Genomic DNA, 19,610 nt, shown 5'->3' on the forward strand with positions numbered 1-19,610 from the left:
CAGATGGGCACGTATGTGGCTGCAGGGCTGCCTGCTGCTGACTCTGACCAGGGACCGTGCTGGGGCCTCCTCATGGAACAAGCTGGGCTTCCCGTTAGGGCCTGGCTGCCCTCTCCTGATGCAGGCCCACAACGCGTGGCCGAGGTCTCCAGCACTGCCACAGCCTCCTGCAGCAATGGGCTGAGGATGCCTGGAGCGAAGGCAGCAGGAACAGGCACCAAGCACATCTGCCTCTCCTGAGCTGCTGTGTCCTCTGCGAGCTGCGAGGGGACCCAAGGCACTGCCTCCTCCTCTGGCAGCTCTTACACCGGGAGAGGTGGCACCATCCAACACAAACCCAGCTTGAGGGGCTCCTGCACAGCTGCCCACCCATAGCAAAGCCTCCTGGGCAGCACTGGCGTTTCGGGGTGATGGGCACACCGGGTGATGGGGCACCGCAGGCGGCTGCGCGGTGGCAGGCAGGAAGCAGTGCTGGGTGTGCTCGTTTCTGCCCCAGCGCTGCTGCTGCTGCCGCATGGGAGCTCCTGGGCTTTCACTTTCGGTACCAGTTCATCTTCTGCGGCCTGAAAAACCCTGGAGGGAAATTCAGTGGGCTTAGGGCACCCTCCTGCTCCAGCCTGGGAGAAGCATGGGGAGCCCTGCCCAGGGCTAGTGAGCACCCAGTGCCAGCGCCGGGAAGCCGGGGGGGAAGGGCTTGGCTCTCCTTGCTCCAAGGCTGGGACAGGATGGTTCTTAAAACGGTTCATGTGCTGGCAGCTGCAGATCACTTGGCTCCGTGTAAAGACAGGGTCTAAGTTCTCACATCTCCCTTGTTTTCCTCTCTTGTTTTTTATCAAAGTCCTTCTCTTCCCCTTGGCACTGTGCATCTGCTGCCTGGTGAGGGGCGAGCCCAGGGGACAGCGTGGTTAGGCCCAAGAGCTGGGGCCACAACAGGAACACGGCAGGGTGCCCAGAGACCCTTGTCCAGTTGGCAAAGTCACAGCCTGCCCAGGGTGCTATGGACATCAGGGCTCCACTGCCAAGGCTGAAACCCAAACAGCTCCAGCTCCAGCTCCTCACCCCCAGGCCCAGCCCCAGCACCTGCTCCCATGCAAACGTCAGCCACAAACTAGTGCGTTTCTACTCACCACCTCCCTGCCAGCACTCCCTACGTGCCCTGAGCAGCCCAGGAGGATCGGGACAGCCCAGGGGGATGACTGGCTCCAGCCCCAGCAGCTCCTAGTTCCCACCACATGATTCGTCGCCCGCACTCGGGAGGCATCTCACGCACACGGGTGACACATCGCCGCGGAGCTGCTGCCAGCAGAGTCCTGGCTGATGTTCCCAGCGCTCCCCCTGCACTCCAGACCTCGCAGGGGGTGAGCTGGGAGCCCAGCGAGCTGGGGACGAGTGCCCAGCATGGGGCCAGCATCTCTCAGGCCGTCGTTTTCCACTAAGACAAAGGAAAGGAATGGGGAAGTGGGCGCCAGGACAGCCCTGCCTACCCTCCCTGCCTTAGCTGCGAACGCTCCCGCTCCAGAGAGTTGCATCACGGACAGGAGGCTTTCACAATCCTGGCCCACATCAGCCACCGGCACAGCCATCCAGGCTCCGGCTGCTCCAGCCCAGAAAATCAAGGTCACACGCAACGGCTGCAGCCTCGGAACGGGCACAGCGGGGCCAGGCGGATCCAAGGGGAGTTCCTGGGCACGGCTAGTGCTCCCCTTTCCACCATCTCCCCTGGCCCTGCTTTGCTACAGAACAGCCAGACCCTGCCATGGGGAGCAGATGCTGGTGCATCAGCATCCGACGGACAGCATCGGCCCCTCTGGGGAGGGCAGGAGAGGTGGATCCTGCAGCACAGCCCTTGGCCTGCTCACAACCCCAGCAAGCTCCATGAGGATCTCTCTTACATTGCTCCTCAGAAACTCTCACAAAGCCTCTAGGAAGGTAAACAGTGTCCAGGCTGAGCTGTGGCCAAACACGTTGTCATCTCTGATGAGCTCAACAGGATGCTGAGTGACGCTGTGCACTCAGGGCAGAGAGGGAGCAGGGCCCTCATAATGGATTTCCTAGAAAATTGCCTCTGTGTTTGGAGCTGGAGCGTGAGGAGTGCAGGCAGCACAGCCTTCCTCTCTAAGTGGCATCTCGAAGGTCTTAATCATTTCTCAGGAGTGGAAGCATTTATTTAAGCAGCTTCTGGAGAGGTCCCAAGGCTTCTGTCCCTCTCTCCCCCAAAGCCCTTCCAGCACATCACATACATGAGGCTCCTCCACATCCCTCCCTGCGGCTCCTGGGACAAGCTGGGTGCAGGGCACAGGGCTTGGCCAAAGTGCCAACATGTGACCACATCACCCGTAGGCAGGGCACAGCCTCTGCTCCATCCTCTCAAGCTTCTCAGTGGGCTGAGAGGTCCTGCTGGGGACCCAGCCTCGACCTAGCCCTGCTTTGGGTCCCACAAGGTCCCAGATCTGCACTGGGGCCACAAAGCCCCATTGTGATCATCCAGCCCAGCTAATGAGAACCAGACGAAGCCCAAAATTAGTCACAGCTTCATGTTTTTCCCACTCAGTTTCAAACACTGAGGGTGAAGCTTTGGCAGGGCTGTGCTGGCACCACAGGCCCAGCACAGCACCATCCTGCCCCGCCCCAGCCCTGAGCCCCTTCTGCTCTCAATGCAGTGCCTGTGGGCAGGGACCACAGCTCAGCTTGGCCGCACCATCTCAGCCAGCTGCAGCCATCCTCCCATGCTACCCCAGGGCTCTGGCCAGTATTGTTCCTGGCTTCTTGTAGCATTTCTTCCCTGTCCTCTCTGCGGAGAACTGAGGCCATGGCCCTGCAGTTCTGCTTCCCAGGGCAACCATGGCACTGTCTCCATCCCAGCTGCCCTGGAGAAAGGGGCTGTCCTGCTGCCCTGGCACAGCATGTCCAAATTTCCCTGACATGGGCCATAAATCCACCCAGTGCAGGCAAATCTGGGACAGTTGCTGGGCACAGAGACCAGCTTGCCTGTGCCACAATGACCCTGGCATCTGGGCATGACACAGAGAGGTCATCCCAGAGCTATTTCTGCTGCAGCTGAGGAATGTGAAGGAAGCTCCTATGGAAGAGTCAGCCTGGATGGGCCTCATAGGGTCTGACCCTCCCAGGAGGGAGAAGATGCAAACCCCTGGGAATGATGCAGCTGGTCCTAGGGGCTGCAGAGAGCAGGCAGGGTGCAGGCAGCATGAATGTATCAGGGGGCAGACAGGACAGCATGGACCTGCCAGGGCCCAGCCAGCCCATGGGCAGCACGTGGCTTGGAGCAGACAGGCAGGGCCAAGCCGAGGGCACCTGGGAAGCTCATGCCCTGCAGTGCTGCGTGCCAGCAGGAAGGATCAGCTCCAGCAAACCCTTAGGAAATGGCAGCTCATCCAAGGGGGAATTTCCACAGGAAGCCTCAGCTTCCAGCTACTCAGACAAGGCTGGGAACAGCCTCAGCAAACCACTTAGTCTCGGCTGCCCACGGGCGTTGTTGCCTGGAAAAGGCTCTTTGTTCATCCACTCGGGAAGAACACCCAGTGCTGAGAGATGCTGCTCCCCTCATCGCCCGGGGAACCCAGCCAGCACCCACAGCCCAGATGCGACCGAGCGTGCAAGCACCGGGGGGGAGGCAGGTGGCTGGCAGCAGGAGCAGGGGCACCGGGCAGTGCCTGGCCCCCAGCCCTGCGCCGGTGCAGCCGCGCATCCCTGCGCCGCAGAACCCAGGTTGCCACAGTAACCGCTCGGCGCCGGGCAGCGCTGCCATAAACACACGGCTGCAGGGCAGGCAGTTCAGTGCTGGTTGCACAAGGGCCAGCACCATTTGGGACTGCGGCCACCCCACGGGGATCAAAGCCTCACAGTGCATCTCTGAGCAGAGCAGGATCTGTGCTTTCTGGTGCAGTCTGCAGGCACAGTGCAGCATGGCACAGCACAGCATGGCACAGCTTAGTGTCTGTCCAAGGTCCAGCCAGGCAGCAGGAACAGAAAGCAACAACCAAGGGGGAAGCACAAGGAGATCGAAAGCAGGAACCTGAAAGTGAGAACAACCTTGAAGCCCACCCCCAGCAGCAACTGGAACTAGAGGAGGTGGCAACAAGGCAGCTCCAAGGGGCACAGTGATGATTCACAGGCCTCCTGGCATGCTGATGGACACGGAGGAAGCTGTACCCCTGAAAGGAAAACAGCAGAAAAAACCCACCCGAGGCTCCCTCCACAGCAGCTGTTGGCTCCAAGCATGCAGGGCTTAGTGCTGGGCAAACTCCAGAAGCCTCCTGAACAGCTGAGCCTGGGAGTGGTGTTGGTCCGTGGGGATGGTCAGGAGCCGTGGCACATCCAGCCCAAGGCCCTTTATGCTGGGGTGAAGTGAGCCCTTGGCATTGGTGCTGGCATGGCCAAATACCATGCTCTGAGCCAGGAGAGCAGGCAAGTCACATCTCTCTGCCATGGCAGACCCTTGGCATGGCTGGCAGGTGGTGGCACTTGGGGACTGTGTTAAACTGCTGCTCCAGGGCTGACCCCTGGCACACCTGGCAGCCAGCACTGTCGCCAAGACCTTGCTTGGCTCAGCTCTGCTGTGTATGAAAGTTTGAGAGTGAGGCAATGTTTGACTGTTAGTTTAGAGTGCTGGGAGGCAGGGGCAGTGCCCGGCCTGGGCAGCAGCAGCCCCTGCTCTGCAGCTCAGCTCAGAGCCATGCTCCAGGTGGAGGCTCAGACTGGAGTTTAGAGCAGAGCTCAGTGCCAGGGGGTGTTCAGAGCTGTATCCCTGTGAGAACCTTGGGAAGCACCTGGGAGAATGCAGAGGAACCTCTGGCAGGTCCCCACGCAGCAGGAGGATGAGCCCCCGGAGGTCTCTGCCTCTCCCTGCACCTCACAGCACTGCTGGTTCAGTCGCTGGGCCTGCGGGGCTGGGGCTGTAATCGCAGCTGTACCACGGCCTCGCTAATCCCCATCTGCAGGCTTATCCCCGAGGAATTGTCATTCCCTAGGCTGCACTCGCCTGGGGCCAGCAGGACCCCGGGGCTCAGCTCCACAAGAGCTGCTGGCTCTCCAGTGCCACCTGCTCTGGGCTCCCTGGGGCACAGGTCACCCTGGCAGGTGGCTGCCTGTCCCCGTGGGGCCACCCCAACCTCGTCACGCAAGCGTCTGTGGTCCAAGCAGCTTAACTGCATTTGGAAACCCCTAATCCCTTGGCACGTTTGGCTCAGACATGGACCCTGCTGTGCTGCTGGGAGGGGGTGGCCACGGCCCTGGGGAAGGGGCAAAGCTACCCCTGTGACCTCCTTTCGGAGCAAACAATCCAGCACCAGCGCCTCCTGCAGCACCCAGCACAGGGAGAAAGTGGGGGGCACAGCTCCCACAGCAACCACAGCCCCTCAGGGCTGAGCAGTGGCAGGGGCACAGGCTGCTGTCCCCAGTGCCATAGGGGTCCCCTGCCCAGCCAAGGCCCTTCCCCAGGCTTTCTCCTGCTGCAGGTGAGGCTGCCCAGCGGTGCTGCCACCCGAGCCCCCTAGGTCAGGTCGGTGGCCAAGTAACCCAGGGCTGGGGCCCCCTGTCCAGAGCCGGGGAGCAGGGCAGAGTCTGACAGGGACAGAGCAGGCCCTGTGGGTGCAGGGAGATAAGGAGCCCTTATCACGGCACAGCGCGTTCCTGACAGCAAACGGCTGTGGCGCCCACGGGCTTTGCCCACCGGTAGCAGAATTCCTTGTTCCAGGGTTTTTCAGCACATCCAGCAGCCGACGGAGGGGAGCTGGGAAGGGCCTGGGGAGGAGGTGAGGGTCGCTGGTCCCAGTTCTTGGTTGAGCCACCCCACAGTGCAGTGCCCCAGGCTGTGCTGCCGGCAGCAAGCGGCTGCTTCCCTGCGGCTGCCCCGGGGCAGGAATGAGCTTGCCAGTGCCGCGCAGAGCCTGGTTTGGTTCAAGAGTGAAATGAAGGGTCCTGGTGAGGCTGGATACCAGAGCAGGGACATGCCACAGCCTCAGGGTTTAGCTCAAGCAGGAGGCTCCAGGGCCAGCTCCAGCACCAACACCTCGAAGCAGCCCAGCCAGTCCCACAGGGGCCATGGGGATTTACTGAGCACGGCTTGCATGAATTCCCCCTTCTAATCCTGCTCTGAGAGCAATTATCTCTGCTTCTCGGCCTCATCTGAGCCCAAACCCTGCAACGAACCCCCCCTCGCACTGTGGCTTTGCAGGGGGCTGCAGGAAAGTGCTGGGGCTGTGGGCCCCACTGTGCCCCAACCGACAGCACATCGCAGTCTGCTCCCAGCCAGCCCCAGCACACAGCCAAGAGTCCGCACCTGGTCCTGCAGAGCCTGGGACCTGCCACCCCCAGCTCCAGCACGGGGCAGCAGCAAGGGGCAAGGCTGGAGACACCAGAGCGTCCCTATGGAAGGCAGCGCTGCAGCCAGGTGCTCCGGAAAGCCACTCCTCAACACATAGCCCAGGGCACGACCCGAGGACAGGGGCAGTGAGCAACACCACCCCCGGCCCGGGGGCAGAGGCAGGCGCAGGGGGAGCAGCCAGAGCAGGGCTCCGGCGCAGTGCCGCCCGCCCACGCTGGCACCCAAAGTTTCCTTTGCGCAAGCAGAGGAGCCCCAGCGGCTGCGAGAAGGCAGCGCGGGGCTGCGGCACCCCCGCGCCGTGCCCCGGGAAGGGCCCCGCCGCGCCCCGGTAAGGCAGGCGGGCGGGCGGCGCGGAGCAGCGTGCCCACGCGAGGCGGGCAGGGGCGTGGGCCGGCAGCGGCGGGGCTGGTTTGCGCTCAGCAAGCCGCGGCCCCGGCGGCAGGGTGAGGGGCACAGGGCGCAGAGCAGGTCGCTTCAGAGCCTTTATTGTGCAGCAGGTTCAAGCCCGTAGGTACAGCACGAAAATATACAAAAAGTAAAAGTCTGTACAGAGCCTGGCACTGCCCGGGGGGCAAAGGGCCCCTGGCCCCTCCAAGCGCCTCCCAGCAGCAAAGGCCAACTCCTGTCCCCAGCGCCAGCCACAGGCCTGGCCTGGCGCCCGCTGCTGCCTCTTCCTTCCCTTGGGGATCTCACCCCCCTAGCCCTGCCCCCTGCCAGCAGGCTGTGATGGCACAGCCCACAGCCGGGGGGCTGGGCGCCGAGCCACAATCTTCCCGGGGCAGAAAAGCCAGAGCCGCATAATTGGCTCCCCCTGTGCCACCGCAGCGTCACAGGCACGGATGCCTGCGGGGTTCTCTCCACCGGCAGCCAAATCAAGACATCAAAGACCTGCAAAGCTCCAGGCTGGTGTCCAGCGAGACATTTCCCTGCAACCTTAGAGCTGACAGCTCCCCCAGCCCTGCCCCGGCACTGGCCCTGGCTCAGCACAGCCCCTCCTGTCACCCTCCCCTTCAGCGCTTATCGGGCAGAGAGCAGGCAGGGGGCACCCCCGCTTTGGGGTAAACACAGAACCACAACCGTTGGCCAGCAGAGCTGCCCCCCTCTGCTGCCCCCACACAAGGAAATTTGCCCTAGCAGTGCCTGCAGCTGCCACCAGCTCCATCCCCCTCCCTGCCTGCATCCTGCTCCCCCATCCTGCTCCCCCATCCTGTCCCAACAGCAGCCGCCAATGAAAGTGCCACACAAAGTCCCCCAGAAACTGCCAACCTAGTGCCTGGGCCACCACTAGCCCAACAAGAGGGAAAAGGGCAAGGCCAGGCCTGGTCCCTGCAGGTGACACAGGACCCAGCAGCCTCCCGTGGGGCCCAAGGAGTCTAAACCTCACCCAGGGAGGGTGAGGAGGCACAGCCCTGCTCCTGGCACTGTCCTGGCCCTGGGGTGAGCCATGGCTGAGGCAGCCTCTGTGGTCATACCTAGGTCCCAAAACAGACCCAAGGCACAGATGCTGGTGTGGGGACATGTCCTGCCCTGGGGCTGCTGAGGACAGCCAGATCTGTGCCTGCAGCAGGAGCAAGGAGTGCAGGCAGCACCAAAATCCCTGCTGCCAGCACAGTACCCAGGGCCCCTCAGCACAACTCCGATCTGCCTGCTTCTCCTGGCCTAAGGCAGAAGAGAGGCCTCAGCCCTCCCCGCGGGTGCAGAGCCAGGAGCAGCCAATCCCCTCAAGTATCTGGAGGCAAACCTAGCAGGCAGGGAGCCAGCAGTGGGGGCTGCAGAAGCGTTGGCAGTGAGCAGGGCCGTGGCCAGAGCCAGCAGGCACTTGGATGAGCAACACAAGAATAAAAAACCCTTATGGAAGGAAATAGAAAAAGGTTCATCCCCCCTCCCCCAAGAGCCAAGTGGCACTACCCTGGAGGTGGGGAGGTTGGTTTAGGTCAGACAAGGAACCAGGAGCAAGGAGCTGCCCAGCGCAGCCAGCCCGGGGAGTCCTTGGGCGGTGTGAGGCCAGGTGCTGGCAGAGCTCCTCACATGGGGGACGAGGCACACTCCGGGGTCTGCTCCATGTCGAAGGTCAGCGACTCTGTGGGGAGGCAAAGATGGGGGTTGCAGAGCCCAAGCGTGGCTACAGCCAGGCTTCCCTGGGTGCTGCAGCCCCAGACTCACCAAACTGCCCTCCAGCCTTGGCGTCTGCACCGTCACCACTGCCAAACTGCATGAGCGAGTCCAGGGTGCGCGGGGACATGGGCAGGTCGATGGTGCTGCTGAAGGTGGTGCTGTCCGAGGGGGAAGCACAGAGCCCTCTGGGGTCAGGGCCTGGCTAGGCACCCCCTGCTCCCCACCGCCGGGCCCCAGGCTGGGCACTGCTCCTCCCGAGAGCTCTCCAGAGGAAAGGGGCCCCAGGAAGGGGAGAGCAGCTGCAGCCAGGGCAGAAGCTGGAGCCTAGCTCAGCCCCGTGGTTGCCCCATGCCTCGAATCCAGGCAGTGGTGGGAAGGAAACCCCCACTTAAAGTGAGGCTGAACACAAAAATGCCCCCCCCAACACCCCCAGGCAGTCCAGGGACACTCACGGGGTGACACAGATGAACTTGGTCTTCAGATATGGAGCAGCACCTGTGGAGGAGGGAGCAGCCCTGTCAGCAGCCGCAGGGGAGGAGCCCCACAGAGCACCCATCCTCGCTGTCTAACCCCCTGGGACCCCACCACCAGCACCACGCTGTGGCTGTGCCCTCCAGGACTGGCACACGATGGTGCCTGCTGACAGCTCTCCCACCAGGGCTGTGCCCAGAGCTTCCCCAGGGCGCAGGAGCACAGAAAGCCAACAACTACCTGAGTCAGTGGGTTCTGAGTGCTCCTGGCTCTCGGAGCGGCAGTACTTCCCAAAGGCCTCCTCTTTGGGGATGTCTGGGTACAGGTACACCAGGGGGGACACCAGGATGTTGGTGGCATCCATGATCTTGTAGCCCATGATGATCTCGGCGAAGGACATGTTGCTGAGCTGCTGCTTGGTGTAGGGCTCCACCGACTGGATCTGTGTCTTCCCTGTATGAGCAGACTTCAGACCCAGGGAAGGGCAAAAGCATTCCCCAAACACCTCAGCACTAGCAAGGCTGAGACTGGCATGAGGCTGTGCCTCAGCAAGCACCTGGCAGATCAGGGGGCAGAACGGGGACCAGCTGGGTAGCTTCAATGCCACATGGGCAGCAAATGGGCAAGGACAGCCAGAGGCAGAGACCAGCAATGGGCAGCCAGGCTCTGCCTCTCTGAGGGCTTGGCAGAACAAGGACCAAGCATCCTGCCAGGGGGTTCCAAGCCCCTTCGGAGCCAGCAGCAGGGAGCCTGGCAGCGTGCCCAGGCAGCACAGGACGTACCGCTGATGTCCTTCTCCACCCAGGTGAAGGTGATGCCACCCTCCTTGCTGCTCTCACTGAAGCGCAGCAGGAATGTGCCCGGGGGCTTGGTGCTGAGGATGGCTCTCTCCCGATCCTTACTGATGAAGCCCATGATGTACCTGGAGAGAGGGGCAGGAGGGCCCAGGATGGCAATGTGCAGCTCCCTGCACAGCAGCAGGGCCTGGCCTGGCTGCCAGTTTAGCTTCCCAGGGAGATTCTTTGAACACCCAGCAGGGCCCAGGCAAAAAAGCATCCCAGGACCCATCTGCCCCTGGACCAGGCACCTGCTCTGTCAGGACAGGACTCAGGGAATCCCACTCCAGGCCCAGCCCAACCAAGAGTCACTGGCCAAGGCTCACCCTTCGTTCCACAGCGCCAGGATGTACTTCTTCACCAGGTCAATGATGTTGTCCAGCCAGACCCAGAAGGAGAAGCCTTTCCCAGCCATATTTTCCTGAGGAAGAGAGAGGACAGGCTGTGAGCATGGCTATGGGGAAGAGCCAAAGTAAGGTGCTGGGGGAGGATGGGGAGTTGTACCTTGCAGAACTTGGCCCAGGTGATCTGACAGCCTGAGTAGTTCACACCTGGCCCTGGCAGAGGACAGCAGCATTCAGAGCTCTTCTCCCAGAGACTCCACCCCCAGGGGCAGCCCCAGGTTTGTGTTGGTTGGGACATCACTAAGAGACTGCAAACCTCCTTCCCAAACCATAGGGTCCTGCTCCTGCCCAGGGGACAGCAGGGAGGGGCAGGGCCCTGGCACCAGCTTACCCAGGAGTTTCTCTGCCAGAGTGGTCAGCTGCTCGATGCTGAGGCCACGCTTCGTGGTGGAGGAGAACTGCCAGCTCAGCACCTCTGCCACCTGGTCCCAGGTCCCGATGGGGGGCTTGGTGAAGAAGTTCACGTTCTGCACGAGGGAGAACACAGCCCTGAGCAGGACACAGGGCAGAAGCAAGGCCAGGGCCTGCACAGCCCTGCTGCCCTGCTCCCCTCTGCCTGCCTGGCTCTAAAGCTGGAGCTGCTGCCCCAGTGCCAGGCCCTACCTTGGGGTTGTTGGTCAGCATGTTGTACCACAGGATGGATGCCCAGGCATTGGGCATCTGGCAGATGTTGGAGATGACCACCACGGGCAGCGAGTGAGTCTGCAAAGACAGGGTGTGGCCAAAGGCTGGGACAACTTCCAGGGGCCACTCCATTCCCAGGCCTGTGGCAGTGACAGAAGCCCACAGCTCACCTCCAGGTCAATCTTCAGCCCCTGGTGATACACTTCTGTCTCAAAGGTGATGAGGTGCAGCTCCTCAGTGACAATCAGTGAAGCCTGGGGTGGCACAGAACCCACTTGAGCAGGCAGCAGACATGAGGCTACCAGGCCCAGCACTGTTGCTCAAGCTCTGCGTGGCCAGGACTGGTCTGGTAGCTGGCAGCAATGCCAGGGTGGTACTTGGACAGCACCCTCGTGACTCAGCAGGAACAGAGCTGCCAGCAAAGGGCTCTGCCACCCCTGGCCCCAGCACTCACGTCGCAGTTGGCTCTGCCACCGTTACCACAGCGCTGCTCACGCAGGGTCTGCAGGGACAAGGAGGGAGCTGCAACAACACCAGGAGGGTCACAGCCCCAACAGGAGCAGCCCCAGAGCACAGGGACCTACCAGGTGCTTGAACTCTGCCGAGAGGCTGCCATTGTTCGACTCCTCCATGTTCATCACCTTGGTGTTTGTCCCCAGGATGTTAAACTTCCGGGACCTTGGAAGAGCAGACAGAAGTGGCTGACAGGGTCCTCCTGGAGCCAAAAAGCAGGGTCCAGGATTAAGAGTAGAAGCAGGAAACCCCCCAGAACGTGGCACTTACCCTCTAAGTGCTGCAATATCCCCAGAGTCCCTAGGAAAAGGAGAGACAAGGTCATGGCTGCAGCTTCCCCTCCCCCCTGCAGGCAGCTGGGGACTGGGGCTGGCTGCATCACAACATCAAGTGCCACAAGCCCCCACGGCTGTTCCCACTCCGGGAACAAATGCTTGCATCGCCCTTGCACCCTCCTCCTGGAGTGCCCTCGGGGCAGGGGTGGAGCCTGACCCGAGAGCAGAGGAGCAGGTCCCAGCGCAGTGCCCCCAGCACGCAGCACTCACTTGTCGATGCAGACTTTGATCTTCAGCTGGTAGTTGAGCTCTGGAAACTTGACCAACAGCCTGCAAAGGGTCAGCAAATGCAGAGCGTGAACGTCCCACACTCACCAGCACCCACAGGGCAACGGCTGGCACAGAGCACAGCTGGAGGAACGGCAGTGATGCCCACATGCCCCACACCACGGGGCTCAAGGGGACGTGGCCTCACCCAGCTCTTCTGGCTGGACTGGGTCCACCCCTGCCCAGCACCAGGATGCCCCAGGTAAGCTGGGAGCTGGATCCACATCAGCACTCCTCAGGAGCAGGACCCCACTGTGCCACCCCTGTGCTGCAGCAGGACCAGGGCACAGTGACCCACCTGACTTTGGTGGTGAACTGGACACCGGTTTTGATGACCAGGGGCCGGTCAGGGTGCATGGGCATGCAGGGCTGCCTCTCCACCACGAAAGCACTGCAGGGAAGGGCACAAGAACCAGAGTCAAGCCTCAGGCCTGGCCCAGCATGCTCAGTGCCCACCCTGGTGACCAGGGCACCGCCATGGCTCCCTCCCAGCCCTCAGCACCTTTTCATAAGGTTGCGGAACAGCTCCACGATCCTCTCCTCCAGCATGGGTCGGTGCTGCACGATTGGGTCACCCTTGTAGGACACCTTCTGCTGCAGCTCTTCCAGCTTCTTGATCTGCTGCCGGGTCTGCAGCTGTGACTCAGCCAGGGAGGTTATCCTAGGGGAGCAGAAGAGGCAGGGCCAGCTCTGGCTGCCAAGTCCACAGAGGCCTCTTCTGCCCTCATCAACACGAATGGAGGCTGCTTGGTGCCAAACTGGCAGAGCACAGGAGGTCTGTGGTGCCTGGCCCCAGGTGTTTTCCTGGGCCATATTCTAAAAGAAGCCTGCAGGCTCTACAGGGGTGCAGCAGGAACCCAAACTTCTCACCACAGCCTCAAATTCCCACCGGCCTGCAGCCAGTCACCCACCAGCAGTGCCAACAGCCCAGCTTGTGGCTTCTGTTCATGCTTGCAAGGCATCAGAAGCTGTTTTCAAGGAGGTTTCCAGGGGCAAAGACCTTGCCCCCAGTGCAGGTGCCCAGATGCCACCTTTCCAGGGCCTGCTGCAGCCCCCAGCCAGCCCCTACCAGTTCTCCAGCCGGTCCAAGCAGATGTTTGGAGGACCACCGATGCAGGCAATCTGCTGCCGTCTCTTCCAGTCTGCCAGCTCCTCATCTGCCAGCATCTTCTGCACATACTCCATGGCAGACAGCAGCCCTGCCAGCTCACTCACGATGCCCTGCCAAATGCGAAAGCAGAACCTTCACCACCCTCTGAGATCTGCAAGTTTCACATTCACAGAGAAGAAAGAAGCAGCCCAGGGCTGTGTTCCCAGCTCTGCTCTCGGTTCTGGCCATGCAAGAACCCCAGAACCACATCCAGGAGGCACCCAAGGGTGTGAGGCAGCTGCAGGACGCACCCTCCGCATCTGGTCCAGCGCTGTCAGCATCTGCTCAAGCTGCTGCATCTTCTGCCGGGTCACAGCCTGGTTGTTGCCGTTCAGGTCCTGCATGTCTGTGCAAAGGGGAGAGTCTCAGCCACGCTCAGGGGCCCCAGGGCCCCTCCCACCCTCCCCAGCACTGTGCAGACAAAACACCGCAAAGCAGCAGCCCCTTGGAAAGTCACTGCCCCATGCAGCCCTCAAAGCCCTGCCTGGCTGTGCCCAACACTGCCACCCACGCACCCTCTCCCTATCCCAGGCAGCCTCAGTTCCCCTGGAGGAAGCAGCAGTGGCAGAAATGCTCTCAGCCTGAGCAACCCTGCTGGTGGGGAGGAGGCAGCAGGAGGGCAGGAACGTGCCCTGAAGGCACACCCTTTGCTTTGCAAGATGCTAAGGAGCTGCCATTACCTCCCTGGCTTTTCAAAGTCTTGTAGTTAAAATCAAAGTCATCCTGGAGGTTCTCCACCACTTTCATCTTCTGCTCCAGATCCTGCAAGGCAAGAGATGTGGACCCACCCCCAGCACTAAATCAGCATGGGGCAGGGAAAGGCAAAGTTGTCCAGCAGACACCTACCTGCACCCTCTTCCTCACATCCTGCAGGTGCTGCTCCAGCATCTGCTGCTTCTCTGTCACCACCGCTGCTGTGGGATGTGTTGCCTGTCCCCCTTGCTGCAGAGGGGACAAGGAGGGCATCAGAGCAAGGTCACAACTCAGGGGTGCTCCCATCTGGCCCAAGTGGGTTTAGCAGGAAGGGTCTTCACCATCTCACTACCAAATGACCACACAGCTAGCTGCTGGCAGCACCAGTGCAGGGTACACCCCACGCAGGGGCTAAGAGGAGGGACAGCTGCACCAAGAGAATGTCACCCTGAGCAGGGGGCACCAAGGCCATATCCTGGCAGGAAGCAGCTGCTGCCCAGAGAGCAGAAGTTACTGCCCACTGCAGCTGGACTCCAGCAAAAGCAGTTGAAGGAAGTGAGTGGGGGGCTTGGGACTGCACCTGCCCTACAGCCACCAGCACGCTGCCAGGCAGGTGGGGACAGTGACCGCAGAGCACCCAAAGCCACTGACCTGAGCTGCAGTGGCAGCTGTCTGCAGGAGCCGGGACTCTTCCCACAGGCAGCGTGCCACGATGCGGGCGATCTCCATCGGCTTCTCCAGATATCTGCTCTGTGAAAGGGGCAGAGCCCCACGGTCAGCAGGCACCACGGAGCTCTGGGGACCACTTACCCCACAGGGCTGTGGGTCCCGAGCTGTGCCCAGGAGCTGCTGGAGCTCATCTGGCTCCCAGCCTCACCTGCAGGAACTGCTTGATGCGGCGCAGGTTGTGCTGGTAGAGGACGTTGGACTCCTGCAGGAAGCGGCTGTACTGCTGATCGATCTCCCCGAGCAGGTTGTGGAACACCAGCGTGGCGTGGGACTCCTTGCTGGCAGCGTATGCCCTGTGCCAAGGAGGCACAAGCCTGGGTCCCGGCACGGGGCAGGGCAGCTCATGCCCACTGTCCCACTGTGCAGTTTGATGTGGCAGCCACCTTCCTACTCTGCACCAGAGCAGGCCTGACCTGCTTCGTGCCAGTGAATGAGCTCTTGGACTGCACCCGCAGTGGCAAGGCACAGAGAGGGTTGGAACTTAGGCACAAAGTCTGGCACTCAGCCAGGCAGACAGTGCATGCCAGCACCTCACCAGCCCCACATGCTCTCTGGACAGGATCCAGGAAGAGGATCTCCACATCAGCCTACTTTACAACAGAGGCAAGTGTGGGCCAGCCCTGGATGGGAACCCCTCTGCTCTGGAGCACCTCATTACCTGGTTGGGCATCTGACTGACACAGGAGGAGATCAGCCCCACCACACCAAGAGCCCAGGGTGCATGGCAGAGCTTCTCCAGATCCGCTGCCCCCCAGGGAACCCCAAGCAAAGTCTCCACACTGGCATCTCACAAGGTCTTACCAGTCCTGGCTCTCAATCCATGGGGCCAGGAACTGCCGGAGCTCCATGGGGAAGCTGTCGCTGTAGAGCTGGTGGAGCTGCTCCAGGTACCTCGTGTCGAGCTGCTGCAGCTGGTTCCACTGTGCCATCCTGGCCAGCTCCGGACACCTGGCAGATGGGGAAAGGGTTTCTCAGGGCTGGCACCCAGCAGTCCCTCCTGCCAGCTGCTCTGCAGGACCCAGCTATGACCTCTGATGCCAACATCTTCCAGCCCTCTCAGGCCAGGCAGCCCCAGCCCACCTCTGCTGCTGGAGGCAGGGAAGCAGCAGAGCTGACGGGAAGCGCAGAAGGCGGAGACTGCCAGGAAGCAGCAGAGAAGGAAGGAGCAGGTCTGGGCTCAGGCCTCTCCTGTCAATGGGAATCGACCTGGCGCTGGGAGGGGGGGCAGCTGCAAGGCCCAGACTTTTGCACCGACAGAATTGGTCCTTGCAGGGAGCTTTGCTTTTCTCAAAGGTCACTGCGGTGAGCAACACAGTGATGCCAGCTGGGCTGTGGAGACAGATGGGCAGCCGTTGTGCCAGCAGCCAGCATGGACAATGCCACTGGAACAGGCAAGAGGGAAGGGGGTGGCAGTAGCCACCAGTCCCAGGCAGGTCCTGAGCTCCATCCTGCACAGCACCAGTACTGGAGCCAGTGGGGAACAAACCATCACTGGGGCAGCCCTGAGGAGCCAGCACCTGCAGCTCCTCCACCACGGCCCCACACCAGAGCACTGCCACCCCAGGCCTTCAGCATCCCTCTGTGCTGTGCTCTCCTGAGCTCTGCTGCACCTGAGCCTTCCCAACGTCTTTGGATGCTTTTTGTAAGAGGGAAAAGGACAGCAACCTGCTGTGGGCTGGGACACAGCAAGGCACCACACAGGGAGTTAAAGAGGGTTTAGAACTTCACAGCACTGAACAGTCCCAGAGGCAAAAGGCACGTCCCCAGAGCTGAACCTTGAACACCAACCCTGTGGTGCAGCCCGCAGACACCACGTGAGCTGAGCCTGCTATCAGAGCAGGGAGGAGACAGACACCAGCCCAGCCTGTACACAACAGACACTGCTCCAACCTGGCAGTGAGACCCAGCTGGCTGTGACAAGGCTACTGCCACTTCAGAGCTTTTGCTGCAGCTGCAGGCCAGGCCGGGCTGAGCTGGGCTGTTAGCCACAGCTCAGGGCATCACATCAGAGCCATTTCACTGCAGCCTCAGTTCTTCACTGCCCACATGTCCTGATGCAGCGCCCTGGGGATCCCTCCCTCTACACAGGCAGCTGTAAGGGTGCTCAAGCCTGATCCTGGAGGCTGCTGCTTCTGGGGGAAATCCTAACAAACAGACGGGACAGGCAAGAGCTGAGAAGCTCCAGGCCACCAGAGTCCCCTGCCTGCGGTGAGCTCAGCCACTTCACTTCCTCTTGCACCACCGTAACGGCAGGCCCAGGCTGCTTCACCAACCTCCCCGGAAACTGCAGCCGCTGCCCCGGCCCCTGCCAGCGCAGCGTCCCCAGCCCTGAGCTGGGAGCCAGAGCCAGATGCTGCAGGGTCGCTGCTGCGGTGTCACCATCGCACAGGAGCCAGCTGCCGGGGCACCGGTGTGGGGTGGTTCAGGGACAAACTGTGCCCGCTAGGCTGCAGCAGCTGAGCCCCTTGCCCGGCCCCCGATCTGAGCGGATCTGCCACAGGAAAGCCGCAGCCCAGGCGGTCCGGGGCAGTGCTGGAAGCCAGCCTACAGAGCACCAAACGGCGGAATGCGAAGATCCCAGGCTGCCGTGTGGCGGCGGCGGCAGCACTCGGACGGGGACCGGCCGCTTCTCGCTGCCTCCAAGAGCTGCGGGACGAGCCACGGTGGCAGCCCAAGCTGCAGCGCCAGTCCCTCCCCGCCGCGGCGCATGCTCCACGGCCGCAGGAAGCCAGCGCCCCACCGGGCCCCCGCACCGCACACCGGTGACCGGACCCCTCTGGCTCTGCACCCAGCTCTAGCTCCTCCAGCAGCAGCTTCTGCGGCCCAAAGCAGCGCCTGTCCAGGAGGGAAGGAGTCACTCCAACGCTCTGCGCTGTCACAGTCACCGTGTTCGGGGCACTCTGACCTCACCAGCGCCAAAGCCCCGCACAGGAGCCCCTCCCCAGCTGGCCCCGCCGCCAGGATCCTCTTAGCCGGGTTTAAAGATCCGAGGGCTGAACCTTTCCGACTGCGCCAAGCTCGCTCATCCCGGCACTTCCCCTCTCCTCCCGCCGCTGGAACGCAGCCAGAAAGCAAGCGAAGCAGCCAGGGCCGGGCACTGCGTGATGCAAGCCCGGGGGTAAACATGCTGGGAGCAAAGCTGCTAAAAGTAGCTGAGAGCTAAAGTTCATCTTTCTTTAGCTCCCCTGCAAGGGCAGAGCGCAAGAACCGGGACGAGCTCTGCGGTAAGGCTGGCAGCTCGGCAAAGCCCAGGGGGCTGCTGCCCTGCAGCAATCCCGCAGCTCCCTCCTGGCTGCTTCCTACTTCTGGGATGCACCTGGGAACATCTCTCAGCTGTGGCCTCACAAGAAGCAGCAGTGACCTCTGGCACAATGTGTACAAGAGTGCCCTGAAAATGCCTGTGGCACTCCTGTCCCTGCCAGGCCACAGCAGGAGGAAGCTCTGTTACTGGCAGCGTCCATAGGTCACGTTAAGGGGGGAGCTGTCACCAGTGGGAGCATCACAGCTGCGCAGCAGATGCCATCAGCAAGCCACAGGAGCCGCTGCCCCCTGGTTCCACACAGATATCAACAGGCTGATGAAAAACTGCTCCACAGCAACTGAGCAGCTTCACTGCTGCAGGCAAAGAGCGAGCTCTGGGGAGGGCTCAGCTGGGCTCCTAGGGAGCGTCTTCAGAGCCGAGCCTGTGGCTGGGAGCAGTGCTGCAGAGCTCACAGCAGCAGTGGGGGGACAGTGTGGGGCAGAGGGAGGCTCCGAGCAACCTCGCAGCCACAGCACCAGGTTCCCCAACAACCCACATCACAGCTCAGCCACTCTCCAGGGTCCATCCAACATCTAACGCTGGCACCACCACCCTGGGCACAGGATGCCCAGCTCAGTCCTCCTGTCCTCAGCTAGCACCACGCCTGTGGCTCCCACAGATCCACAGCAGTAGAGGCTACCCTGGGCAGTGACAGTGTCCACTGTGCTGCAGGTGGGTAGCTGATGGGCAGCACGAAGGGTGGCAGCAGGCAGGCGCAGGGCAGTGCTGCCAGACTCTGCAGGGTACCTCTTGTCTGTGGCCTGGAGGGCATCCTGTGGTCAGACCCCCCCAAAAGCACCAGGGCTGCATGAGAGGCCAGTGCAGAGCCTTGCTAAGGCCAGGCTGGGAGTCAGGTCCTCTGCCCTTGCCGTTCTGGCCACTTCTCGCTGCCCAAGGAGACCGCACAGGCTCTTGTTGTGTTCGGGTGGTTCTGAGTGTGCTTCACCCCAGCCTCACGCCAGTGCCCAGGGGCCCACCTGCTCCTGGGAGCTGCCCCTGCCCAGCAAGGATTTGCTCTCAGCCTGCTGGGAGCTGTGGCAAGCAGAGAAATCTCTACAGCCCGACCCCAGGATTAGGTCAATTAGCGGCTCCCTGGGAGCACGGGGCGCTGCCCCTACCTGCTGCCAGGCTCACGGTGGCACCAGGCTCGGCCCCGCTACCGGGACAGGCCACAGAAGGATCCAGCTGCTGAAAGTGAAACCCCCGGCGACCCGCTGCGACGGCCCGGGTGACAGAGACGGACCCACTCCGCGGGGAGGAGGGTGCCGGGAAAGGCTCTTGCGTGCGGCTGGGGCACAGGATGAGCCAGAGGCACTGCGGCAGCGGCCCTGCCATGAGCCCGGGGTCGCTCGACCGCCCTCCCTCGGCCCAGCTCCACCCAGGATGAGCAGCACCGAGCCCCGTGACACCGGCGCCCCGTCACCCGCCCGCCTCAAGTGCCAACCGACCCCCGCGGCCCAGCAATAACGGGCCCGAGCCCCCGACAGCCCCGGCTGAGCCCATTACTGTCCTCCCCACGCTCACCGACGATCCCGGGCGGGGCGGGGTAGCGGCTCCCGGTGCCGGCGACGGTGGCGTCCGGACGCGGCCCGAGTGCCCGGAACCCGACGGAGCGCGACCACGCCCCCGCGTCACGCGAGGCACAGCCAATGGCGGCGCTGCCCCGCCCGGCACCGGCACCGGCGGCCAATCAGCGGCGCGGGGGGGGCCTGCCCCCTGCCGGCCGTTCCCGGACGGCTCCGCCTCCCGCCGCGGGCGCGGCGCGGCCGGGGGCGGCCTGGGGCGGGCGGGGGGGGCGGGGGCTGCCGGGAAGCGCCGCGCGGGAAAGG

The 19,610-nt window shown here is 62.4% G+C and overlaps 1 protein-coding gene across 3 annotated transcripts; it reads right to left on the reverse strand.

Moving 5' to 3' along the window:
• Nucleotides 1–6,812: 6,812 nt before the first annotated feature.
• Nucleotides 6,813–19,406, reverse strand: STAT3 (signal transducer and activator of transcription 3). 3 transcript variants are annotated; one of them, XM_064174287.1, is made up of 24 exons: nt 19,306–19,406; nt 15,282–15,428; nt 14,629–14,773; nt 14,403–14,501; nt 13,905–14,000; nt 13,739–13,820; nt 13,310–13,404; nt 12,978–13,129; nt 12,411–12,569; nt 12,207–12,299; nt 11,852–11,911; nt 11,577–11,606; nt 11,378–11,471; nt 11,248–11,295; nt 10,964–11,047; nt 10,773–10,871; nt 10,501–10,636; nt 10,270–10,322; nt 10,092–10,186; nt 9,712–9,851; nt 9,170–9,382; nt 8,911–8,953; nt 8,507–8,616; nt 6,813–8,423 (listed from the first exon to the last, which is right to left on the reverse strand). In XM_064174287.1, the coding sequence occupies exons 2-24, from the start codon at nt 15,407–15,409 to the stop codon at nt 8,368–8,370; spliced, it is 2,310 nt and encodes a 769-aa protein (XP_064030357.1). In that variant the 5' UTR covers nt 15,410–15,428; nt 19,306–19,406; the 3' UTR covers nt 6,813–8,367. The 3 variants fall into 3 exon arrangements, with proteins under 3 accessions (XP_064030357.1, XP_064030356.1, XP_064030358.1); XM_064174286.1 differs by having other exon boundaries at nt 9,167–9,382; XM_064174288.1 differs by lacking the exons at nt 6,813–8,423; nt 8,507–8,616 and having other exon boundaries at nt 8,907–8,953; nt 9,167–9,382.
• Between the last annotated feature and the right edge of the window lie 204 nt (nt 19,407–19,610).

Source organism: Pogoniulus pusillus, chromosome 40 (genome assembly GCF_015220805.1).
Source record: "Pogoniulus pusillus isolate bPogPus1 chromosome 40, bPogPus1.pri, whole genome shotgun sequence".
Lineage (NCBI taxonomy): Eukaryota > Metazoa > Chordata > Aves > Piciformes > Lybiidae > Pogoniulus > Pogoniulus pusillus.

What these genes read in the sequence shown, in the direction of transcription:
- STAT3 (XM_064174286.1), bottom strand. Translation starts at nt 15,409, where the DNA reads ATGGCACAGTGGAACCAGCTGCAGCAGCTCGACACGAGGTACCTGGAG. An exon ending in GCATCAAGCAGTTCCTGCAG is followed by an intron (nt 14,502 to 14,628) that starts GTGAGGCTGGGA and finishes CCCCTTTCACAG; the next exon opens with AGCAGATATCTGGAGAAGCC. An exon ending in GATATTGCAGCACTTAGAGG is followed by an intron (nt 11,472 to 11,576) that starts GTAAGTGCCACG and finishes TGCTCTTCCAAG; the next exon opens with GTCCCGGAAGTTTAACATCC.